This window comes from Benincasa hispida, chromosome 1 (assembly GCF_009727055.1).
Source record: "Benincasa hispida cultivar B227 chromosome 1, ASM972705v1, whole genome shotgun sequence".
NCBI classification, from domain to species: Eukaryota; Viridiplantae; Streptophyta; class Magnoliopsida; order Cucurbitales; family Cucurbitaceae; genus Benincasa; species Benincasa hispida.
Window position 1 is genome coordinate 22,739,743 of NC_052349.1, and position 20,851 is coordinate 22,760,593.

General features: G+C 30.1%; 1 protein-coding gene across 1 annotated transcript; it reads left to right on the top strand.

Moving 5' to 3' along the window:
• The first annotated feature begins 14,091 nt into the window (after positions 1–14,091).
• LOC120067597 (MLP-like protein 43) lies at positions 14,092–14,906 on the top strand. Its single transcript, XM_039019143.1, has 2 exons — positions 14,092–14,322; positions 14,429–14,906. Exons 1-2 carry the CDS (start codon positions 14,136–14,138, stop codon positions 14,698–14,700), a joined length of 459 nt encoding a protein of 152 aa, XP_038875071.1. The 5' UTR covers positions 14,092–14,135; the 3' UTR covers positions 14,701–14,906.
• The last annotated feature ends 5,945 nt before the right edge of the window (positions 14,907–20,851 follow it).

The window sequence follows — 20,851 nt, forward strand, 5'->3', positions numbered from 1 at the left end:
TAAATCATTTACCTGGCATCGCGCTACATGATCGCATGGATGGTTAGGCTTCGTAGCCTCATCATCGTCTACATGATCGTTTACTCATGCTTCTATCGTCTAGTGCACACTGAACGATCGTCTACCTACTGGAGTTTGCTACGCGATGAAGACCTCCTGGTGTTTCAAGACCCGGTTCGCCTGTGAACCAGTTTGCTCGATGAAAAATGTAATAGATAGGGTTTTTCATTCCCATTTTTTGTTTGTGTAAAGGCTCATCTTGGTTCATTAATCCTTTTGTTTATTACATGCAATGTATGTTTTATATGTCATATGGTATGTACATATAGTAAATCCCACCTTAGGTTATGCAATGGTCATGCATCATCTCTTTATTGTAATGGTTATAATTTAGAAAAGCATGATTTTAATTATGTAAGAGCATTCTCATGCATCATATAATAGAAGAGTTATATTTATGCATGTATAAAAAGCATTGACATGCATCATCTTTATATTATAATTGTTATAGTATAAGGGTGAATGATAACATGTTTGCTTAGTTATTACGCATTATATAAAAGTTATATATATAGTAATGACCGGACATTGCATGAAGCATGACACATAGGTTATTTTATAAATGTTATAAATGCCTCGTTGTGTGCAATAGTTTTAGTTGTTTCTTTTTAAAAGTTAAAGAGAAATTAGAACTAAAAGAAATAAGAAAGACATATATGCTCACTTAGGTTTAATTCATGGTTTTAAAGTGTTTAAAACTTGGAACACATAGACCTAAGTTCACGTTTCTAATATGATTAGCAACCCCAAGGCTTTAATCTTTTAATCAGTTTAATAGGATTAAATTGGCTAATAAAAGGTTAAAGTGTAGCAAATCTATCTATAAGGGACCTTTTGTCTAAGGCAATTTCTGTCTAGGCTGGGGTATTTAAGTTGACAGAAACGTAACACCCCTACCTTAGAACTTACCTGGAAAGGTGAATTAGATAGATTTGATGCATGCATGCAAGTTAAGAACAATCCATTCAAGTGTTTAAATGTGACTACTTGAACTTGTTCATATTTCATAGACAAACGTTGTTTATGAACAGAGTTTAAAAAGACGAACTTAGACTAAATAGTAGCCGGATGTCTAGGTTAATGAATCCCTATGTAGAACATTCAGTGGGAGGTACTTGGGGCATAAGATGCTTCACTTAAACCTTTTACTTTTCTCCTAAATAGTCCACATTGTGAGATCTATCCTTGGCCTCACGGCACCTTTGGCGTGTCCCCCCAACGGATGGTGTTTGGGTAGGTCAATATCAAAGTGTATGGAGAGAATGTTCATAGTAAGTGAGGGCGGGAAGTGCGACAACATATCCCTCGGTCTCCCTTGTTAGGTTGAATAAAGTTACTGCGCATCACCTCGAGGCACCCTGGGAGTGTCCCCCTAAAGGATGGAAGTTTTGCGCATTTCTTTATTTGATCTTCTGTAAGAGGATAAGGTAATTTAGTCTCTTGTCCTAATCTGCTTCTTCCCTATAGTGGGCTCATTAGGGTGAGACTCTGACACCGAAAGCGAGGGGTTACACTAACGCGAAATAGTTAAAGGTTAACGATTCTGGACGGAAAAATGGTGGCTGTTAGGTTCAGTTCCAAGAGTTGGTTCTGCCTAATGGTTGAAAATGTCTCATCCCAGCGAAGGGGCAATTGATCACCCCACCGGTGGCGTTTGTCCTGACTCACTGGGGCATCATTGCAAAATAGAAGTCTATAAGTTAGGGTACTTGAAACTGTTTTGCAAAACTGATTGGTTTAAAAGTGGTTTAGCAAAATCTAATAAAGTTTTGTTCATATTTTTAGCAACTTTTTCAAATGGAAACAACCACCTTATTGTTGTTAAGCGTTGAAAAACTAACTGGCGATAATTTTTCAACATGGAAACACATGATCACGACGATCCTAATCATCGAGGATCTCATGTTCACTCTCACGGAGGCTTGTCCTCCTATTCTAACTCCAAATGCCGTTCGAAATGTTCGAGAGGGATAGAGCGATGGACAAGGGCGAATGAGAAGGCCCGAACCTACATCTTGGCAAGCCTTTATGAAGTCTTGGCCAAGAAACATGAGCCTATGGTCTTAGTGCGTGAGATCATGGAGTTCTTGCAGGGGATGTTTGGACAACCGTCTGAACAGCTTATGCATGAGGCTTTTAAATACATATTTAACTCCAAAATGCAAGAAGGCACCTCTGTTCATGAACATGTGCTAAACATGATGGTACACTTCAATGTGACGGAGTTGAATGGGTCTACCATTGATGAAGACAGCCAGGTTAGCATAATCCTGCATTCTTGGCCGGAGAGCTTCCTGAACTTTGTTAGTAATGTGATTCTTAACAAAGTGAAGTATATCCTTACAACTCTCCTCAACGAGTTGCAGATATACCAATCTTTACTAAAAAGTAAGGAGAGGCAGAAAGGTGAGGCAAATGTTGCTTCATCCTCCAGGACGTTCCATAGAAGTTCGACCTCTGGAACGAAGTCTGCACTTTCTACTTCTAACTTTGTAAAGAGGAAGAAGAAGAAGGGTGGTAAAGGAAAAGGGAAGGCACCTGCTAACCCACCGCCTGTCGCTCCGAGGAAGCATCCACAAGTTGCTAAAGGAAAATGTTTCCATTGCAACCAAGATGGACACTGGAAGAGGAACTGTCCTCGGTATCTGAAAGAGAAGAAAGCAGCAAGGCTAGGGCCAAGGCCGATAAAGGTAAATATGATTTACTTATGCTTGAAACTTGTTTAGTGGAAAATGATGATTCTGCCTTGATAATTGATTCAGGCGCCACTAACCATGTTTGTTCTTCTTTTCAGGGGATTAGATCTTGGTGATAGTTGGAGGCTGGTGAGATGACGATGCAAGTAGGTGCCGAGCACGTCATCTCAGCTGTGGCAGTGGGAGGACTCCAGTTAGCTTTACATAATAGGTTTCTTATTTTAAAAGATGTATATATTGTTCCTGAACTAAAAAGGAACCTTATTTATGTAAAGTGTTTATTGCAATGTAAACACACTATTTCTTTTAATTTGAATAAAGCGTTTATTCATAAAGATGGTGTTTTTATTTGCACAGAAAATCTGGAATTGAATTTATATGTGCTAAGACCGTTAGTCAGTAATTCCCTCCATAATACTGAAATGTTCAGAACTTCCGTAACTCAATCAAAACATCGACGAATTTCTCCAAAAGAAAATGCTCAACTTTGGCATTTATGTTTAGGGCACATCAATCTCAATAGGATTGAGAGATTGGTGAAGAATGGACTTCTAAGCGAGTTAAAGGAAAATTCTTTGCTAGTGTGTGAATCTTATGTTGAGGGTAAGATGACTAAACGACCTTTTACTGGAAAAGGTTCTAGTGCCAAGAAGCCTCTTGAGTTAGTACATTTTGACCTTTGTTATCCTATGAATGTGCGAGCCCGAGATGGCTATAAGTATTTTATCAATTTTACTGATGATTACTCCAGGTACGGGTATGTTTATCTTATGCAACGGAAGTCTGAATCTTTTGAAAAGTTCAAAGAGTTCAAGGCTGAAGTTGAAAATGCATTGGATAAACGAATTAAAACGCTTCGATCAGATCGAGATGGAGAGATTTTGGACTTTGCATTCCAGGACTATTTGATAGAACATGGAATCATTTCCCAACTCTTAGCGCTGGGTACACCTCAGTAGAATGGTGTAGAGGAGAGGAGAAATAGGACCTTGTTAGACCTGTCTCTTATACACATCTAGATGTGTATAAGAGACAGCAACAGAATGGTGTAGAGGAGAGGAGAAATAGGACCTTGTTAGACATGGTTCGCTCGATGATGAGTTACGCTTCCTTACCGGACTCGTTTTGGGTTTTTACAGTGGAGACTGCAGTGTACATACTCCACTGTGTTCCCTTCTTGGTGGTGTCATACTCAACTCGACGTCGTCGAGGTTCTGTGGAGGTCGTTCGTGCTGTTGGGGTATTCGTGACCGAGGCAATTGCAGAGGACGAGTGCGCGGTGTTCGTGCTGTGTAGCAATCGTGTTGTTCAAGCATTCGAGGTTGCTGTGCTCGAGCATTCGTGAGCAAGGAGCGTGGAGACGAATCGATAAATGTTTGTAGCATTTCTCCTTGTTCATTTGTACTTTCATGGTGTAATTTCTATATTGATTGCATAACCATTTGTTTCTTGTACGACTGTAATTTGTAATGTTCATACATGATTGTAATTTGGAATGATCTATTCCACTGCTCATGGAAATCCTCGTGATCGATTTCTTTCAATAACATTGTTTGTAACATCATTAATGTGCAGTAGATACCTCCATTCATTTTTCAATAAGATATATATAGTCTAATCTTAGGTTAGATTTTTATTATTACACTTACAATAAATAACATATACGATAGCTAACAAGAAAAGCTATAATAGACTTTTTATAGCCTTTTTTGAAAGTCGTGACAGCTCAAGTTACAAAAAGTCTGGAACTTTTTATAGCGTTTTTCTAAAACTATAATGGATGCTATTATAGAGTATGAAAATATAGCTTATATACGTTGTAATAAAAATATTTGATAGTGTTTTTTTATTAAAGCTATAATATGTTTATATAGCTAAAATAATGTGCTATCTTTAACATATAATAGACTTTTTTCAATGCTATGATATATTATTTATAACTTTAATTGTAAGCTATTGTAATATTATTTAATCATTTCCAATTATTATAATTATTATAATAAACTTTTGATAGCATTTCGGTTTTGCAATTTATATCTTTCTATAGCTTTAACTCATGGCTATAAAAAAAAAAGGTAACTTTTCTCTCAAAAATATTTTTTGAATTAATTAAATTTTGATAACTTTTAGTTCAAGTACTCAATTTTAGTTAAAATTTACACACATAAAATACTCCATAGCACAATAAATTATAACTTCCATTCATAATCTATTAACATTAAAAAATAAAGTATTCAGTAATTTCCTAGAATAAAGTTGTTATACAAATGATACAAGCTAGATAAAGTAGTTAGTAAATATACCAACAATATTAGCTAGCCCTCAAAATACAAAATTCACTAAGTATTCAAGATTATATTATAACGTAGTTGAGTTGTCATCGTTGGTTCTCTTTTCCTTTGGTAAGGCATCATTTCATTTGCCTATATAAATTTATAATATCTATTCAATATATGATTTTGTACACACCAATAATAGTGTATATTAAGCAAATATAGAAAATCTTTAATAAATGTTAAATAAGCTTATAAAATAACATACCAATAATCACTTGTAGTAGCATTTGAAAATTCCTCACTTGGTTCAACCTACTATAATTTCATCTGAAACAAAAAAAGTGAACTAATAATAAGAAAGATCTAGTGGAATAAGTATAAAAAACGAGTACTAGAAACAACAGTACCACAAACTTCTTCCAGACAAACAACTAACTTTTCGTACAATAGTATAATTGATTCATAAATAAAAGATAGTAGCTCCTATTCTATTCTTAATTCGATGTTATACAATTATTGAGACTTTACAGGGAATACGTTGTCCTTAATAATTGTATTAAAAAGGGTCGATTTATGTCTTTTGTCTCGTGAAGTTACTTCACGAGACAAACTTCCCGAGATGTCCCGTGCAGTTACTTCACAAGACAAGTTCACAAGACAAAGTTACTGTCTCTTCACGAGACAGTAGTCAAAATTGGAAATTTCCTTTAGTAATCCTAATCTAGACTAGTATGAGAGCTAAGTATGAAAAAATGTATGATCAAGCAGTAAAATAGTATATATCAACTGCTCACAAATAGAAATGACTTTTAAATATCTATATATATATATATATTAGCTGGCACTTCGAACAACCAAGTACGGGGTCAACTCAAAGAACTATTTTATATATCAGTGACTGGCTGATGCAATAAGTTCAATTCATTTATTATGTTTTTGTACTTCAATATATTTGATTTTAAACGTTGAGCTTTCATAACTACATCATTCAAAATTTCATATGCATTTAACAAAATCTCAATTCACTCATTAATGTTACGTACCACATTAACATTTGAAACTACGTAGATCTAACACAAAAAATAAACTAAACTTTTCCAACCCAAATGGGAACTAAATCCTTCAGTATTTCCACTATCAACAATAGAAATAAACTCAAAACAGGGATGGAATAATAAACATTAGCTATGACAGATAAAAATGACTACATAAGTCCAATACCAGACAAGTACAAAGACGAATGCTTTTTGCAGCACTTACCAGAAATTCAAAGTCTATATCTATATGATTTTTGCAGCACTTACCAGACATGTACAAAGATGAATGCTTTTTGCAAGTATCTATATGTTCCTCTCCACAAACAAAAGGCTATTAACCATAAAAAGAACTTTGTCATATAATAGTACCTCTCTAATAGCCAAATAAACATCAACATAACACAAAATAACCTACTAATATATATATGTATATGGCCTTTTTGTCGGGTTAAAAAATTAATTACATAGAAATGTAGTGCTCAATGAATATAGGAACAAGGAAAAAAAGTATAGAAATGTAGGAAATAGATTTACACCATAACTTTTCATAAGTTTCACAATTTGAAGTATACAACTAAGCATAGTTTAATTTTAGTCCTCAACTAGAAGTATACAACTAAGCATGATGCCTAATCTAAGTTTTCTTCAGAAATTTTGAGCTTACCTTTCAAATGGATATATGAAGAGTTTTTCAGAATAGCCATAATGGGGAACGTAAGCCTCAATCTCTCCCAATGAGTCTAAACAACCTGATTATTGTCTTCACATCATTCTTTTAAAAGAAACAAAAAACCAGCCCACAAAAAAAGGAAAACCAGTAGCGAAATGAGGTGAATTGGCATTAATAAATGTTGACTCCTTCGTAGCCTTTGATTAAGCTCTTTCGTTAATCATAGTGCATGAAATAAAACAATAACAATATAGAAAATACATCAAATATAAGTCCAGTGCATTTTTCATTACAAATATAGAGGTTCACAATAATGGGGATTACAATGCTAACAAAAACTTAGTACTAATAAAATCCAGGACCTCGTGGAAGCTAAGAGAATCAAAATTAAACAAAAATTTTAAGGAAAAAAGAATTAAAATCAAAATAAAACTCACATTACTGTAGATGGACAACCTCAAGCCAACAACTGACGGACACAAACTTTGCTGTCAGCGGAATGCAAACATTAATTGAACCCTAACGAATCTCTGAAATACAAAAAAGGAAGGTTGTGTTTTTGAAATGCGAACCACTCAACCTAAAATACCGAACAAACCTCTGAAATACAGAAAATGAAAGCTTGGACTGAATGTTTCATGCAAGAAAATGAAACCTTGAGACGAAGATGAAATGGAGCTGCGGCGGCAAGAAAGCTTGAGACGATATGAAAGCTTGTGCAGCAGGGAAGAAACACTGGCGGGGGCGTGAATGCTTCCACGGGAGGGAGCTGGTCGAGTTCATTTAAGAGGGAAGCTAAGGAGGCAGCAAAGCTGGAGAATGAAAATGGCTAGGTTCGTTTGAGAGCGAGAATGAAAATTAACTCGTCATGCGAACTGTATCAACTGTGTCAACATGAAATAAAAGAGAAAATGTAAGGGGATGACGCTAATTAATTCTCAAAAATTTTCCTCAACCCGCACGCATCCAAAAATTTTTCATTTTCCATTTTTTAATTTAATTTCATCTCATAGTCTATTTTGAAAAGAGTTGTCCTCAAAAGCTATAAGAAGGTCTTTTTCTTATAGTGATTTAAACTTAATAGAATTTAAATTCATTTGCTAATAAAATTTTACCAGCAAAATTTATGTTCTAATGATTTTTAGCCACTTGCATTGCCTGTATCTTTATAGCAAGTTAATCTAAAAGTCGGGTAGAAATTATATGATAGATATAGATGTTAGATTAATCAACCATATATTGAAGCATGAGTTAGGTTGTCCTTAATAATAATTTATATACATAATTTGTTGCATAGCTAATTGGTTTATCAAGAACAAAGATGAAATTAAGTTTAATGGAACAAAATTATTAAAAGTCAATTCTATGGCTTTGACATTTTGCTTGACTTTGATTGGATATGATCGACTACTTCTCTCAATACTAGTCGGTTTTGAGATAGATTCACATGATTGTTTCATAAAGTCTATATGAAAATTTAGTTTAAAAAAAATAAAAAAAAGATCCGACTCAAGAAGATTGGTGAATTCAAAGAGTCAATGATGCTGTGTAAACGCACGCGTCAAGTGATAGTATAGTAAATAGTCTTAAGGGACCGAAAATCGTACTCAAGGATCAAACATTATAAATTTATACAGCTATTTTAGAATTGTGTCAATTTTATCTAAGGAATAGAAACTAAGTAATTGATTTGAATATTGAAACAAAATTCAACTAAGAAAACAAAGACTAAACTTCATATGATAAAAGCGTCGTCCTAGGTTATCGATTTCATTAATTACTTCATTAAATCATGTAAAGATTCTATGGAATCTTGTGATATTGAGATGTTTAAGTCTAGAATTTAAGCTTCGGTTTATTATTTTTCAACAATAAACTTTTTTCATGTAAACTTACTTGATTACTAATCTCTTAAAACCAAAATAAGAAGTTTGACATTAAGTAAAATCATAAACAATTTTCATTTCAACCTAACTATTTGTATGAGAGATTAATAATGATTCAATATTATAAATCTGGTTAAACATGCAATCTATCCTAATTGAACATTCAATCTAACATGCATCGGTGACCATTCAACACAATATAAGCATGGTAGTATTGAAAAACATTCAAGTGAACAATTTTGATAACATTACTATGCCTCAATTTAAATCCATAAGAAATCCATCAACACTCTAGCTAGAACTAAAGAGTTTAGCCACTCATAGTTGACAAATACATACTAGAATACAATTTGACAAGCTTAAAAAGTAAAGAGAATGAATGGAACGAAGAAAAACTACTATCGAAGTGTTCCGTCATCATTGGAATCCTTCAAACACGCCTTAGTTTTCAACTTGAAATCTCAAGCGACCTTCAAATATCTTTTATTCTCAACCATCTATAAAATCTTAAATCCAATAACTCTGAATAGCTTGGTCAAATAATCTTGGATGCAACGTTTAACTTTTGAGACTTCAATGCAAAGGAAAAACAATTCACTGCTTAAAGTGGGAAAAGATGATGGTCAATTTAGATTACTTTAGCCCAATTTGATAATTATTTCGTTTTTTTGTTTTTGACTTTTGAAAATTAAACTTATTTTATTTCATTGTTATACAATGATTTGTATTTTTCTTAAGTACAAGAGTTGATATCTTAGACAAATTCCAACAACAAAAACAATTTTTAAAAACTACTTTTTTTAGTTTTTAAAATTTGGCTTAGTGTTTGAAAATTTACGTAAAAAGTAGATTATAAAACATGAATTATATAGATGAAAGGAATATTTATAGACTTAACTTTCAAAAAATAAAAACTAAAACTAAATAGTGATTGGAATGGACTTTTAAGTATTCTCATCATAATTAACACTATTTTATTTGCATGTTCATTGGTTTTCATATCTGATAAAAATCCAAGAATAAAGTGATGTTGAAATCGATATCATATAATTTTAATTGTATGAATACATTAATGGATATGTTGAATATCACTATCAACAAATAGTATTTCTATGAATAAAGAAATTTAATTAATAATTAAGTTTTGTTTTCCTACTTTCAAAACAATTTGGTACATTAATATTTATTTTGAGATTAGTGTTTGATATTCTTAAAATAAATTATAAAAGATATATCAAAACTTTGCCCTTTATTTCAAAAATATCTTTATTTTAAAAAAAAGTTAAAGTATTAATTACACTTCACCTTTTATAGATGCTTCAAAACTTTCCTTTAATTTGATCCTTTAGTATTTTATATGAAAATTGGGATCTAAAATGTGTGTATAGTAATGTTTTAAAATAGTATAGAAATGTTCCATCTCAATTTTTATTTCACCTCACAACACAACTGTTTCGAGTCCTAATTAATTTTCGTCTAATATTTCAATAATAATTTAAAAAAGGTTAATATTTATGAATATATCGATAAATATGTGTCGAACTCTAGTGGTAACTTTTATAGATATATCTAACTAATATTTAAATCTCCAATGCGAAATTTAACATAATATTATTCATGCAAACTCTTTTTCTCCTTGATTTACTACTAGTAAAAAGGTATTTTTTTTAGAAAAAAAGGTGAATATTAAGTAATAAAATGAAAAACAACACAAGTCTTAGCTTTACAAGAACCATTTCAATCCATGGCTGATGATGAGTTTTGTGAGGGTTGAATTTGGATATGATAAAATAGGTCAGAAGGAAGAAAAGTCACACAGATAAAGTAGACTTGAGTTCTAAGTTTAGGAGTCAACTAATCATATCCAATTAGATCTAAACATATTATATGTCGGATGTAAAACTCATTTCATCTAAATCCTAATAGGAAAAGATAAAACTTCATATTATTATCTCTATAAATACATTATTATAGTCTCATATGAGGTAACTTCATCTAGAACTTGAATTTTCTGACTTCTTCTATATGCTACATTTTTTTCCATCTGACTTTGGAGTTGGAGTTTGTTTTTTGTTTGTTTTTTGTTTGTTTTTTTTTTTTGTTTTTTTTAAGTATCACTTTTCAAATTATAAATTTACCGTTGTTGTCAAACGAAGGTCACACACATCTTTTTCTATCTGAATCTCGACATCAACAAATTTGGTAAAATTTATAGATGATGAAAAGTGCTTTAAAACTAAAAAGTGCCTTTTTGAATTTTAATAATGTTTGTTTATATAGTGAAAAATTGATTTTGAAAATTCTAAGATACTTTCTATTACTATAAAAGAAAGCATATTATACTAGAGTGTTTCATTTTAAAATGCTAGTGGCAAAATTAAGTTATCTAAAAAATTCAGTCTACCGAATATCAAAAGATTAAATAAGAATTGATTAGCATCGTAAAATGATAACTTATCTCTTTTATATATAGATTATTTATTTTAAATGGCAAAATTGTTGAACATATTTTTAATCATAGTACAATGTCATTGTCTATATCGATAGACAGTAATATTTTATTATATTATAAATAAGATTTCTCTTATTTGAAAAAAGCATCTATATATAAACTTGCAAAAACTTTAGAAAATAAGATTACTCAATAAAATCTTCCTTCACAATTGTTATTTTTATATTTTCTAAAAGTCATTTGATTTGTTGTAATATTCTTTTCTTTTCATTTTTTTATGGTTTTTTCTAAATATGCCAGTTACTTTTCATATACTAAATCTATATTTTCATGAGACATGATTGATGGGAAATTAAATAGAAATAACTTTTGATTTTTAAAATTAATTAAACCTAAGGTTCAAAAGTATATATAAAAAGTGATAGATCGAAAGAATAAGCATCTTGATAGCAATGCATGTTCTCAAATATAGAAAAATGAATTAAATTATTTATACATAATAGTAAAATATCACAGTTTATCTGTGATACATCGCGATAGATAGTGATAAACTACTATAAGTAATAGACCGCGATAGACAACGATAAACTACTATATGTATTTATCGCGACACAGATAGATACAGATAGTAATCTATTGCTGTCTATCATAGTCTATCTATTTTTCTATTAATTGTAAATTTTTTTAGCAGTTTTGTCATTTAAAATAATTTTCCTAAATATATAACATTGGTAAAATTATCATTAAAAAGAAGATAAATTACAATTTAATCTGCAAACTTTTGTGATCGTATTTATCTAATTCTTAAATATTAAAAAGTTGTCCTAACATCTTTAAACTTTGAATTGTAATTATATGTCTTCACTACTATGAACCAAATGATGATAGAATATATCTAGGGTTGTTTTCAAATATAGGAAAATGAACCAAAATATTTATAAATAATAGCCAAATATCACAGTCTATCTGTGATAGATCTTGATAGACAGTGAAAAACTACTATTTATATCTATCATGACAAAAATAAACACAAATAGTAGTCTATCGCCGTCTATTGCGATCTATCACAAATATACTGTGATATTTTGCTATTAGTTGTAAATATTTTTAGCAGTTTTGTCATTTAAAATAATTTTCCATATATCTATAAATAAAATCGAATTATTTTAATACACCATGATTATATGACAATCAAAATGGCAAAGGAAAGATGATAATAAAATTTTGAAAATGAGATCTTATACGTTACTTCAACAAGAGAATACATTGTATATGTCATATTATCTTATCTGTTGAACAAAGATTAATTAGTAAATCGTTCATTTGAGAATCCAAAAATTTAAGCTATGTTTTGTAATCTTTTTGTTTTTTATTTTTTTATTTTTAGTTTTTCATAAATACTTTTTTCACTTCTAAATTTCTTTTCTTTATTATCTATTTTCTATAATTTTTTTCCCAAAAATCAAGTTATATTTTAAAAACTAAAAAGGTACTTTTTAAAAACTTCTTCTTTTACTTAAAAAAAAATGAAAATCATCGTAAGAAATTGGGAGAAAATAGTCTTAATTTCTAAAAATTAAAACCTTAGACTCCGTTTGGTAGCTATTTGATTTTTTTATATTAAAAATTAAACTTGTAAATACTCTTTCTACCTCTAAAATTTTTTATTTGTTATCTACTTTTTTTAATCAATATTTTCAAAAACTAAGCTATTTTGACAACTAAAAAATAGTTTTGTTTTTGAAATTTAGCTAAGAATTTAATTCTAATAAGAAAATTGAAAAAAAAAAATCGCAACAAAAAAAAAAGATGCAAAAAAATTGTAAGTAATTGAGCGAAAATATACTTAGTTTTTAAAAAATAAAAATAAAATATCAAATGAGTATCAAATGGGACTTAAATAGTTAAAAATGTAGTTTTTCTTAAAAAAAAAAAAATCTAATTATATCTAATTTTCTGAAATTAAAATCTAAGTGAGTTCCAATTAACCCATTAATCCCTTCCCTTTATACTTCATTTGACATATCAAAGGTGTGAAGTTTTTGTCATATGAAAAACATCCAGAAACCAAATCAAATTAATGTATATATATATTTTTTTATTAACAAAATTCAAAATGTAAAGTAATATAAAATTCATATGTCAAAAAGGATCTTTTCCATTGATTTTTTTTTTCAAAAGCTATATTTATTTATTATTTAATATAGTGCGTTTTTTTTGGACGGGGAAGAAATAATAAAAGGTTTGGGTGAGAATGAAGGAGAAGATGTCGAATGAATTTTTTTTTTTCATTTAGTTTGTTTTTAATAATTTTGAATTTACTTCGTAAATAAAACTACTAATAACGAAAAATAAATTATTGCTATTTAATAAAAATTAATTAAGGTCATAGAGGGTTGATGCTGAAAATCTGCCATAACTTTCTACAAATACAAAACTTTATTTTTTTCCCCCCAAAAACACACCAATATTTCTTTTCTTAACTAAAGAAAAAAACTCTCTAAATTAATTATTTTCAATGGCTTCTCAAAAAAAAAAAAAAAAAAAAAAAAAAAAAAAAAAAAAAAAAAAAANAAAAAAGAGGAAAAGAAGAAAGAAAGAAATTGTTATAGTTATAAATTGGTGAAGCTAAAAATTATCATAAATTTCTAAAAGTTTCAAAATCATCTCCATTATTTCGCCAAAAATGCCCATTTCATTTCCTTTTTAAAATAAAATAATTTATGAATTAATTATTTCTATATAATATTGTTAACCATATTCATAAATAACATTGAAAAACTTTCATAAATTTCTGAAAATACAGAAGTTGTTTGTGCAAAATAAACGTCTGTATAGCTTTTATGACACTTTTTTCTGTCTCACCTTTAATTTAATTGCATGTGTCATGAAAACCTCTTTCTTCTTGGATGGGTTCTAAGTGGACAAAAATGTAAAATCCCACATGTCAGAATAAAACCCTCTCTATAAATGAGGTCCAAGAAGAGTTGTTTCTTCTTATAGGCTTAAATCTCCTCCTAATATATCACTGTATACTAAAAAAACCAAAACAGTCCATATGGGTCTGTATGGAAAGGTAGAAACGGATGTACCAATCAGAGCTTCAGCTTCAAAGTTTCATGAAATATTTCACAAGAAACCTCACCATATCTCAAATGCCTCTAAAGATAAAATACACGGCGTCGACTTACATGAAGGCGAATGGGGCAAAGTTGGCTCGATTATTTACTGGAGATATTTTCACGGTTTTTTATCTCTTTACTTTTCTTCATTTTTTTTTAACAGCTTGTTTGGAATAACTTTTTCAGTGCATGAAATGATAATATTTTTACACGATAACCAAACTTGCAGGTGGGAAGCATAGAGTGGCAAAGGAGATCGTCGAAGAAGTTGATGAAGAGAACAATTCAATCACTTTCAAAGTAATTGGAGGAGACCTTACGGAAGAATACAAGGATTTCAGGCTCAAAATCCAATGTGTTCCAAAAAACAAGGGAAGTGTGGTTCACTGGACCTTAGACTATGAAAAGCTGCACGATAAGATTCCAGATTCACATGATTTGCTGCACTTTTGTGTTAGTGTCTCTAAAGACATTGATGCTCACCTTATAGAAGCGTACTGATGAATCTTATCTAGCTATACTGCAGTGACATAACACAAGATTTCGGTACTCATTTTCCATGTGTTACTATGCTAAATTTGCCAGTTCTCTCTATGTTTTAATAATCTAAATAAAGCATGTGTATGTCTGTTATGTTTGGAATCTCTGTTTTATGTGTTGTAATAAATGAAGATAAATAATATATTTTCAATGTATGGATATATCCTACTTTATGGAATGTGAATATAAATAATTTCTATGTTCTTGTGTTCAATAAAATTATTTTCTCTTCAAAACGAAATGAAAATCATTAGAACCTAATTTTTGTTCTATGTTTATCTCGATAAATTATATATTATAAACTCATGTATGGTGTTATAATGGTACTAAAGAATAGATGAAACCTATTTTATGTAAAAATCCAAATGTTTATATACTTGTTTTAGTATATTCAAATAAAACCTAATATTTATAATAGATTATTTCTTTAATTAAACATAATTAAAACTAGACTTATTTACCTAAAAGGGATACATTTTATATACTTCTTTTAGTATATTTGTCGTCATGTTGGACATTGCAGATATGTATTTTTTTTCTCGCTAACACTATATTCAAGTGAAGTGGAGAGTTATTAAAATAACTACAATCTAAAATATACCATCCATATTTTTAGTTCGAGACACCATTTTATTTAAGAGTGTATTTGCACCATTTTTTTTTTTACAAAATATTTTAATTAAAATATAGGACAAGAGAATCAAAACCTCACACCACGAAGTTGATAGTATGAACAATATGCCAGTTGAACTACACTCTTATTGGCAAACATGAGCATATTTCATATAGGAACCATTCTAAAGTAATAATTCATATATACTCTTAACTATTTAATTACATCTAATCTAATTATTAAAGGCAGGAATCACACACATTTTATTTATTTGTTTAATTCTTTCTTTTTAACTTTTTTTAAAAAAAACTGTTATGCTTACTATGTAAACTTTCGGGGTCTTTTTAAATATAATAAAATATTTAAAAATATTTACACTTTATAGCAAAATTTGAATCCAACCCAAAACGATAGAAGAACAGTTTAACCCACAGTAGTGAAATACCAAAAGTATCCCCAGCCTACATGGATAACCAGTCGATTAATTACGATTAATCAAAATACTATGAACCGACCTGATATCCATGTTCACACCTGATACCAATCTTCTTCCCACGTCTTCTTCCAACGTCTTCTTCTTCTGCATGATAACTATTTATCGTTTCTATATAGTAAACACTAATATCTGTTTTTATAGTTTCTATGTAGTTTTCACTCTATATCTATTACTATATAGTAAATACTAATATTTGTTTATGTTTTAATTTAATAGTGCTTATTTAATAATGTACTTGCATGTCAACTATCTATCTTAAGAACTTTATCAAAAAATTTAACATCAATACATCTATTATTGATACATTTGAATTAAGATAGACAGAGATAGAGTACTATCTCTGTCTATCTCAGATAGACAATGATAGGTAAACACTAATATATGTTTCTATAATTCCTACATCGTTTGCACTCTATGTTGTCTTTTTGGCTTTTAATCCCAAATTAATTAATTAATATTTTGATGATAACAAACCTTCTTTTGTTCATTAACAATTTAAGTGTTTTGAAGTACTTATTGCGCAGAGCTCGGAATAATAGTTCCAATACAATTTGAATCGCTCAAATCGGAGTTAAAATGAATAAGATATGACCGAAACAAGTTTAACAGAAAAATACAGTGGTGGATGATGTGACATAATCGAACCATTTGCATGTAGACATGTGACAATATATTGGTTGAATGGTGGACCACTAAGAGAGTGACACATGGTGGGATTTTGAGTTTTGGATTGATTTTAAAAAGAAAATGAATTTAAAAAAATGAATTTAAAAGAAAAATAAATTTAATATTATTTTATATTTGTATCTAACGGCTAGTTTTTTACTCATGTTATGTTTTTTTTATTTTTGGATTAATTTTTAAAAAGAAAGAAAATAATTTTTTTTTTTAAAAAAAATTAATATTATATTTTGTTTGTGTCTAACGACTAGTTTAATTTAAAATCTTCACCATTGATTTTTCTTTTCCAAAATCCAATTGTCCAAATTAAATGTGGTTTTTCTAAAAAAAAAATTTCTCTATTTAAATCCATCTTCTTCTCTAAATTTCTACAACAACTTTTTACATTTTACAATCCTCAAAATTACCAAAAAAAAAAAAAAAAAAAAAGAAAAGAAAAGAAAAAGAAAAAGAAAAAGCTATCATTGTTACTCTCTCTACAAGCTTCCAATTTCTTTCTTTTCATCTTATTCTTGAGATAAATTTCTATTGTATTGTGAGATTAAAGTGTGTGAGCTCACTCTTGTATACCCACTCTTTTTAGAGAGCTGCATTGTGTGATTTAAAATTTCAAAACAATGTAACGGCTGGATCCGAACCCGTGGAAATGATCGGATTTGCTCTTCAACCTGTAAAAGGAGCAAGGTCGCGGTTCGAATCTCATCCGTGGAAAGAGTCAAAAGAAGATTTTCTTAATCGAAGTCTGAAGAGGTGCTTGGGAAAGTAGATGTAGGTCGTGTTTGACCGAGCCACTATAAAAACTGCAATGTCTTCTTCTCTATCTCTTTTCCTAGTTATTCTTGCATTTAATTTTAATTGCTTTATTTTATTGGTTGAGATTGAATAAGTATATTGTTACATAATTTTTATCAATCTTGTTATTTAGCATAAATGAGTGCTTTTATCAATTTACTTTAAGAAAAAATTTGATTAAACCCTATTCACACCCCCCCCCCCCCCCCCCCCCCCGGGATGCCATAACGTACAACAATTGGTATCAGAGCAAGGTCACTCTCTTGAAATTTAATTTTCTTGATAAACTTTATTGTTAGAGTATTATGAAAAACCTAGTAGCAAATGGAATTGTTGAAGGGCAATCTACCTCTAGATCTCCTTATTTTAATGGTTCAAATTATGCATATTGGAAAGCTAGAATGAAAATTTGTTTGCAATTATTGACTATAATTTGTGGTTAATTGTTGCTAAAGGTCCTTATGTACCCACGTGAAAGGTTGATAACATTGATAAGCCTAAATTAGAAGAAGAGTATGATGAAAATGAAATGAAAAAAATGTTCTTTTAATGCTAAAGCTATTAATTGTTTGTACTGTGCTTTGAGCAAAGATGAATTTAATAGAATATCCATATGCTTTTCTGCTTAAGAAATTTGGAATACTTTTAAAATTACTCATGAAGGAACAAATCAAGTTAAAAAATCTAAAATTAGCATGTTTGTTCTTAAATATGAATTATTTAAGATGGATATTAATGAGTCTATGATATGTTTACTAGATTTACTAACATTATGAATATTTCGAAGGGACTTGGTAAAGTCTATACAACATCGGAAAATGTTAGGAAAATTCTTAGGTCTCTACCTAAGACTTGGGAAGCAAAGGTGACGGCAATCCAAGAAGCAAAAGATCTCACCAAACTTCCATTGGAGGAACTCATTGGTTCACTCATGACCCATGAGATCACTATGAAGGAACACATGGAGGATGAGGCCAAAAAATGAAGAGTATTGCATTAAAGACCATCTCCTTGGAAATTAACTCTGAAGATGAGGATGTCCTTGGTGAAGATGACATCGCCTATTTTTCATATAAGTACAAAAATTTCATCAAGAGGAAGAAGCAATTCAAGAAACACCTATCAACCCAAAGAGAATTAAAAGGTGAGAAAATAAAAAAGGATGAGATGATTTGTTATGAATGCAAAAAACTAGGTCATATAAGAACGGATTGTCCATTCCTCAAACCATCTAAGAAATTCAAGAAGAAGGCAATGAAGGCTACTTAGAATGATAGTAGTGAAAGTGAAAGTGGAAGTGTTGGTGAAAAAGTGACACACCTTGGTCTTATGGCCCATAGTGAAAAAGATGATGAACTTGATGATGAAGTTTGTTTGAAAGCCTCCATGAAAAATAAGTGGTACTTGGACAGTATTTGCTCAAGGCACATGACTGGAGACCGATCCAAGTTTATTTCTTTCTCCAAAAAGGATGGAGGCATGGTAACTTTTGGTGACAATAAGAAAGGTAAAATTATTGGCAAGGGCAATATAGGTAATGAATCTTCTATTTTGATTGAAATTGTGCTTTTAGTTGATGGTTTAAAGCATGATTTACTTTGTATTAGTCAATTGTGTGACAAAGGATTTAGAATTGTGTTTGATAAAAATAATTGTATCATTGAAAATGCTTGTAATAAAAAGTCATGTTTGTTGAAAATAGGGATGAAAATGTGCATACCATTGACTTGAATTATTGTCCTATTATTGATAAATGTCTTTTCATGTTGCAAGATGATTCTTGGTTATGGCATAGAAGACTAGGACATGCTAGCATGCACTTAATATCAAATATTTCCAAAAATTCTTTGGTTGGAGGTCTTCCTAAATTTAAATTTGAAAAAGATAAAGTTTGTGATGCTTGTCAAATGGGAAAACAAACTAAGTCTTCTTTTAAATCTAAAAAAAGTGATCTTTACTACTAGACCCCTACAATAACTATTACACATGGACTTATTTGGCCCTTCTAGAATTGCTAGTTATGGAGGAAATTATTATGCATTTGTGATAGTTGATGATTTTTCTAGATTTACTTGGGTTTTAATGATAAAACATTAGGAGGATGCTTTTGAAAAGTTTTATTAGTTTTGCTAAAAGAGTTCAAAATGAAAAATATTTTTTTATTTCTAAAATTAGGAGTGATCATGAAGAAGAATTTGATAATGATGCTTTTAAAGCTTTTTGGGAAGAAAATGGTTTTTCTCATAATTTTCTCTCCAAGAACTCCTCAACAAAATGGTGTGGTTGAAAGAAAAAATCGTACTTTGTAAGAATTTTCTAGGTCAATGTTTAATGAGTATGGTGTACCTAAATATTTTTAGGCGGAAGCCGTTGATACCGCTTGCTATGTCTTAAATAGAGTTTTAATTAGACCATCTTTAGATAAAACTCCTTATGAGCTTTGGCATGGAAAAATTCCAAATATTAGGTATTTCAAAGTTTTTGGTTGCAAATGGTTTATTTTGAATAACAAAGAAAAGCTTGAAATTTTTATTCTAAGACAGATGTTGGTATTTTCCTAGGATATTCCTCTACTAGTAAAGCTTATAGAGTTTTCAATAAGAGAACTTTAGTTATTGTGGAATCTATGCATGTTGTGTTTGATAAATCATGTAATAATGTTTCTAATGAGTCTATTTGTAGTGATGATTTAGAAAAAGATTTTGGAGATTTACTTGTTAGTGAAAAAGACAAAGAAATTATCTCAAGTATACAAGAAACGAGCATCAATGAAAAGAAGGAAGATGATACTTCATCCATGCCTAAAAAATGGAGATATGCTCCATCCTATCCCAAGGATTTGATTCTTGGTGGTCCCGAACAAGGTGTAAAAACTCGTTCTTCTCTTAATTTATTTAGTAATTTTGATTTTGTTTCTCAAATTGAAGCTAAAAGTTTTAAAGATGCCAAATGTGATGAGTTTTGGATTTTAGCTATGTAAGAAGAATTAAATCAATTTGAAAGGAACGAAGTTTGGGAATTAGTCCCTAGGCCTTCTAATGCATCTATAATTGGAACTAAAATGGGTATTTAGAAATAAAATGGATGAAAAGGAAATATAGTTAGAAATGAAGCTAGACTTGTAACTTAAGGTTATTTTCAAGAAGAAGGCATAGATTATGAAGAAACTTTTGCACCAGTTGCTAGATTAGAAGTTATTAGAATGTTTCTTGCTTTTTCCTCTTATAAGAATTTCATTTTATAATGTGAAGAGTGCATTTTTAAATGGTAATATTATAGAGGAAGTTTATGTAGAACAACCTCCAGGTTTTGAAAGTTTTGATTTGCCTAAAAAAGGCACTTTATGGCTTAAAACAAGTCCCAAGAGCTTGGTATGATAGGATTAGCAACTTTTTACTTGAAAATGACTTTAAAATGGGAAATATTGATACTACCCTCTTTATTAAGATTAAGGATAATGATATGCTAATCCATCTTTGTGATATGAATTTCATTTTGTATCAAATGGATATGATAGTGCAAATGTATGT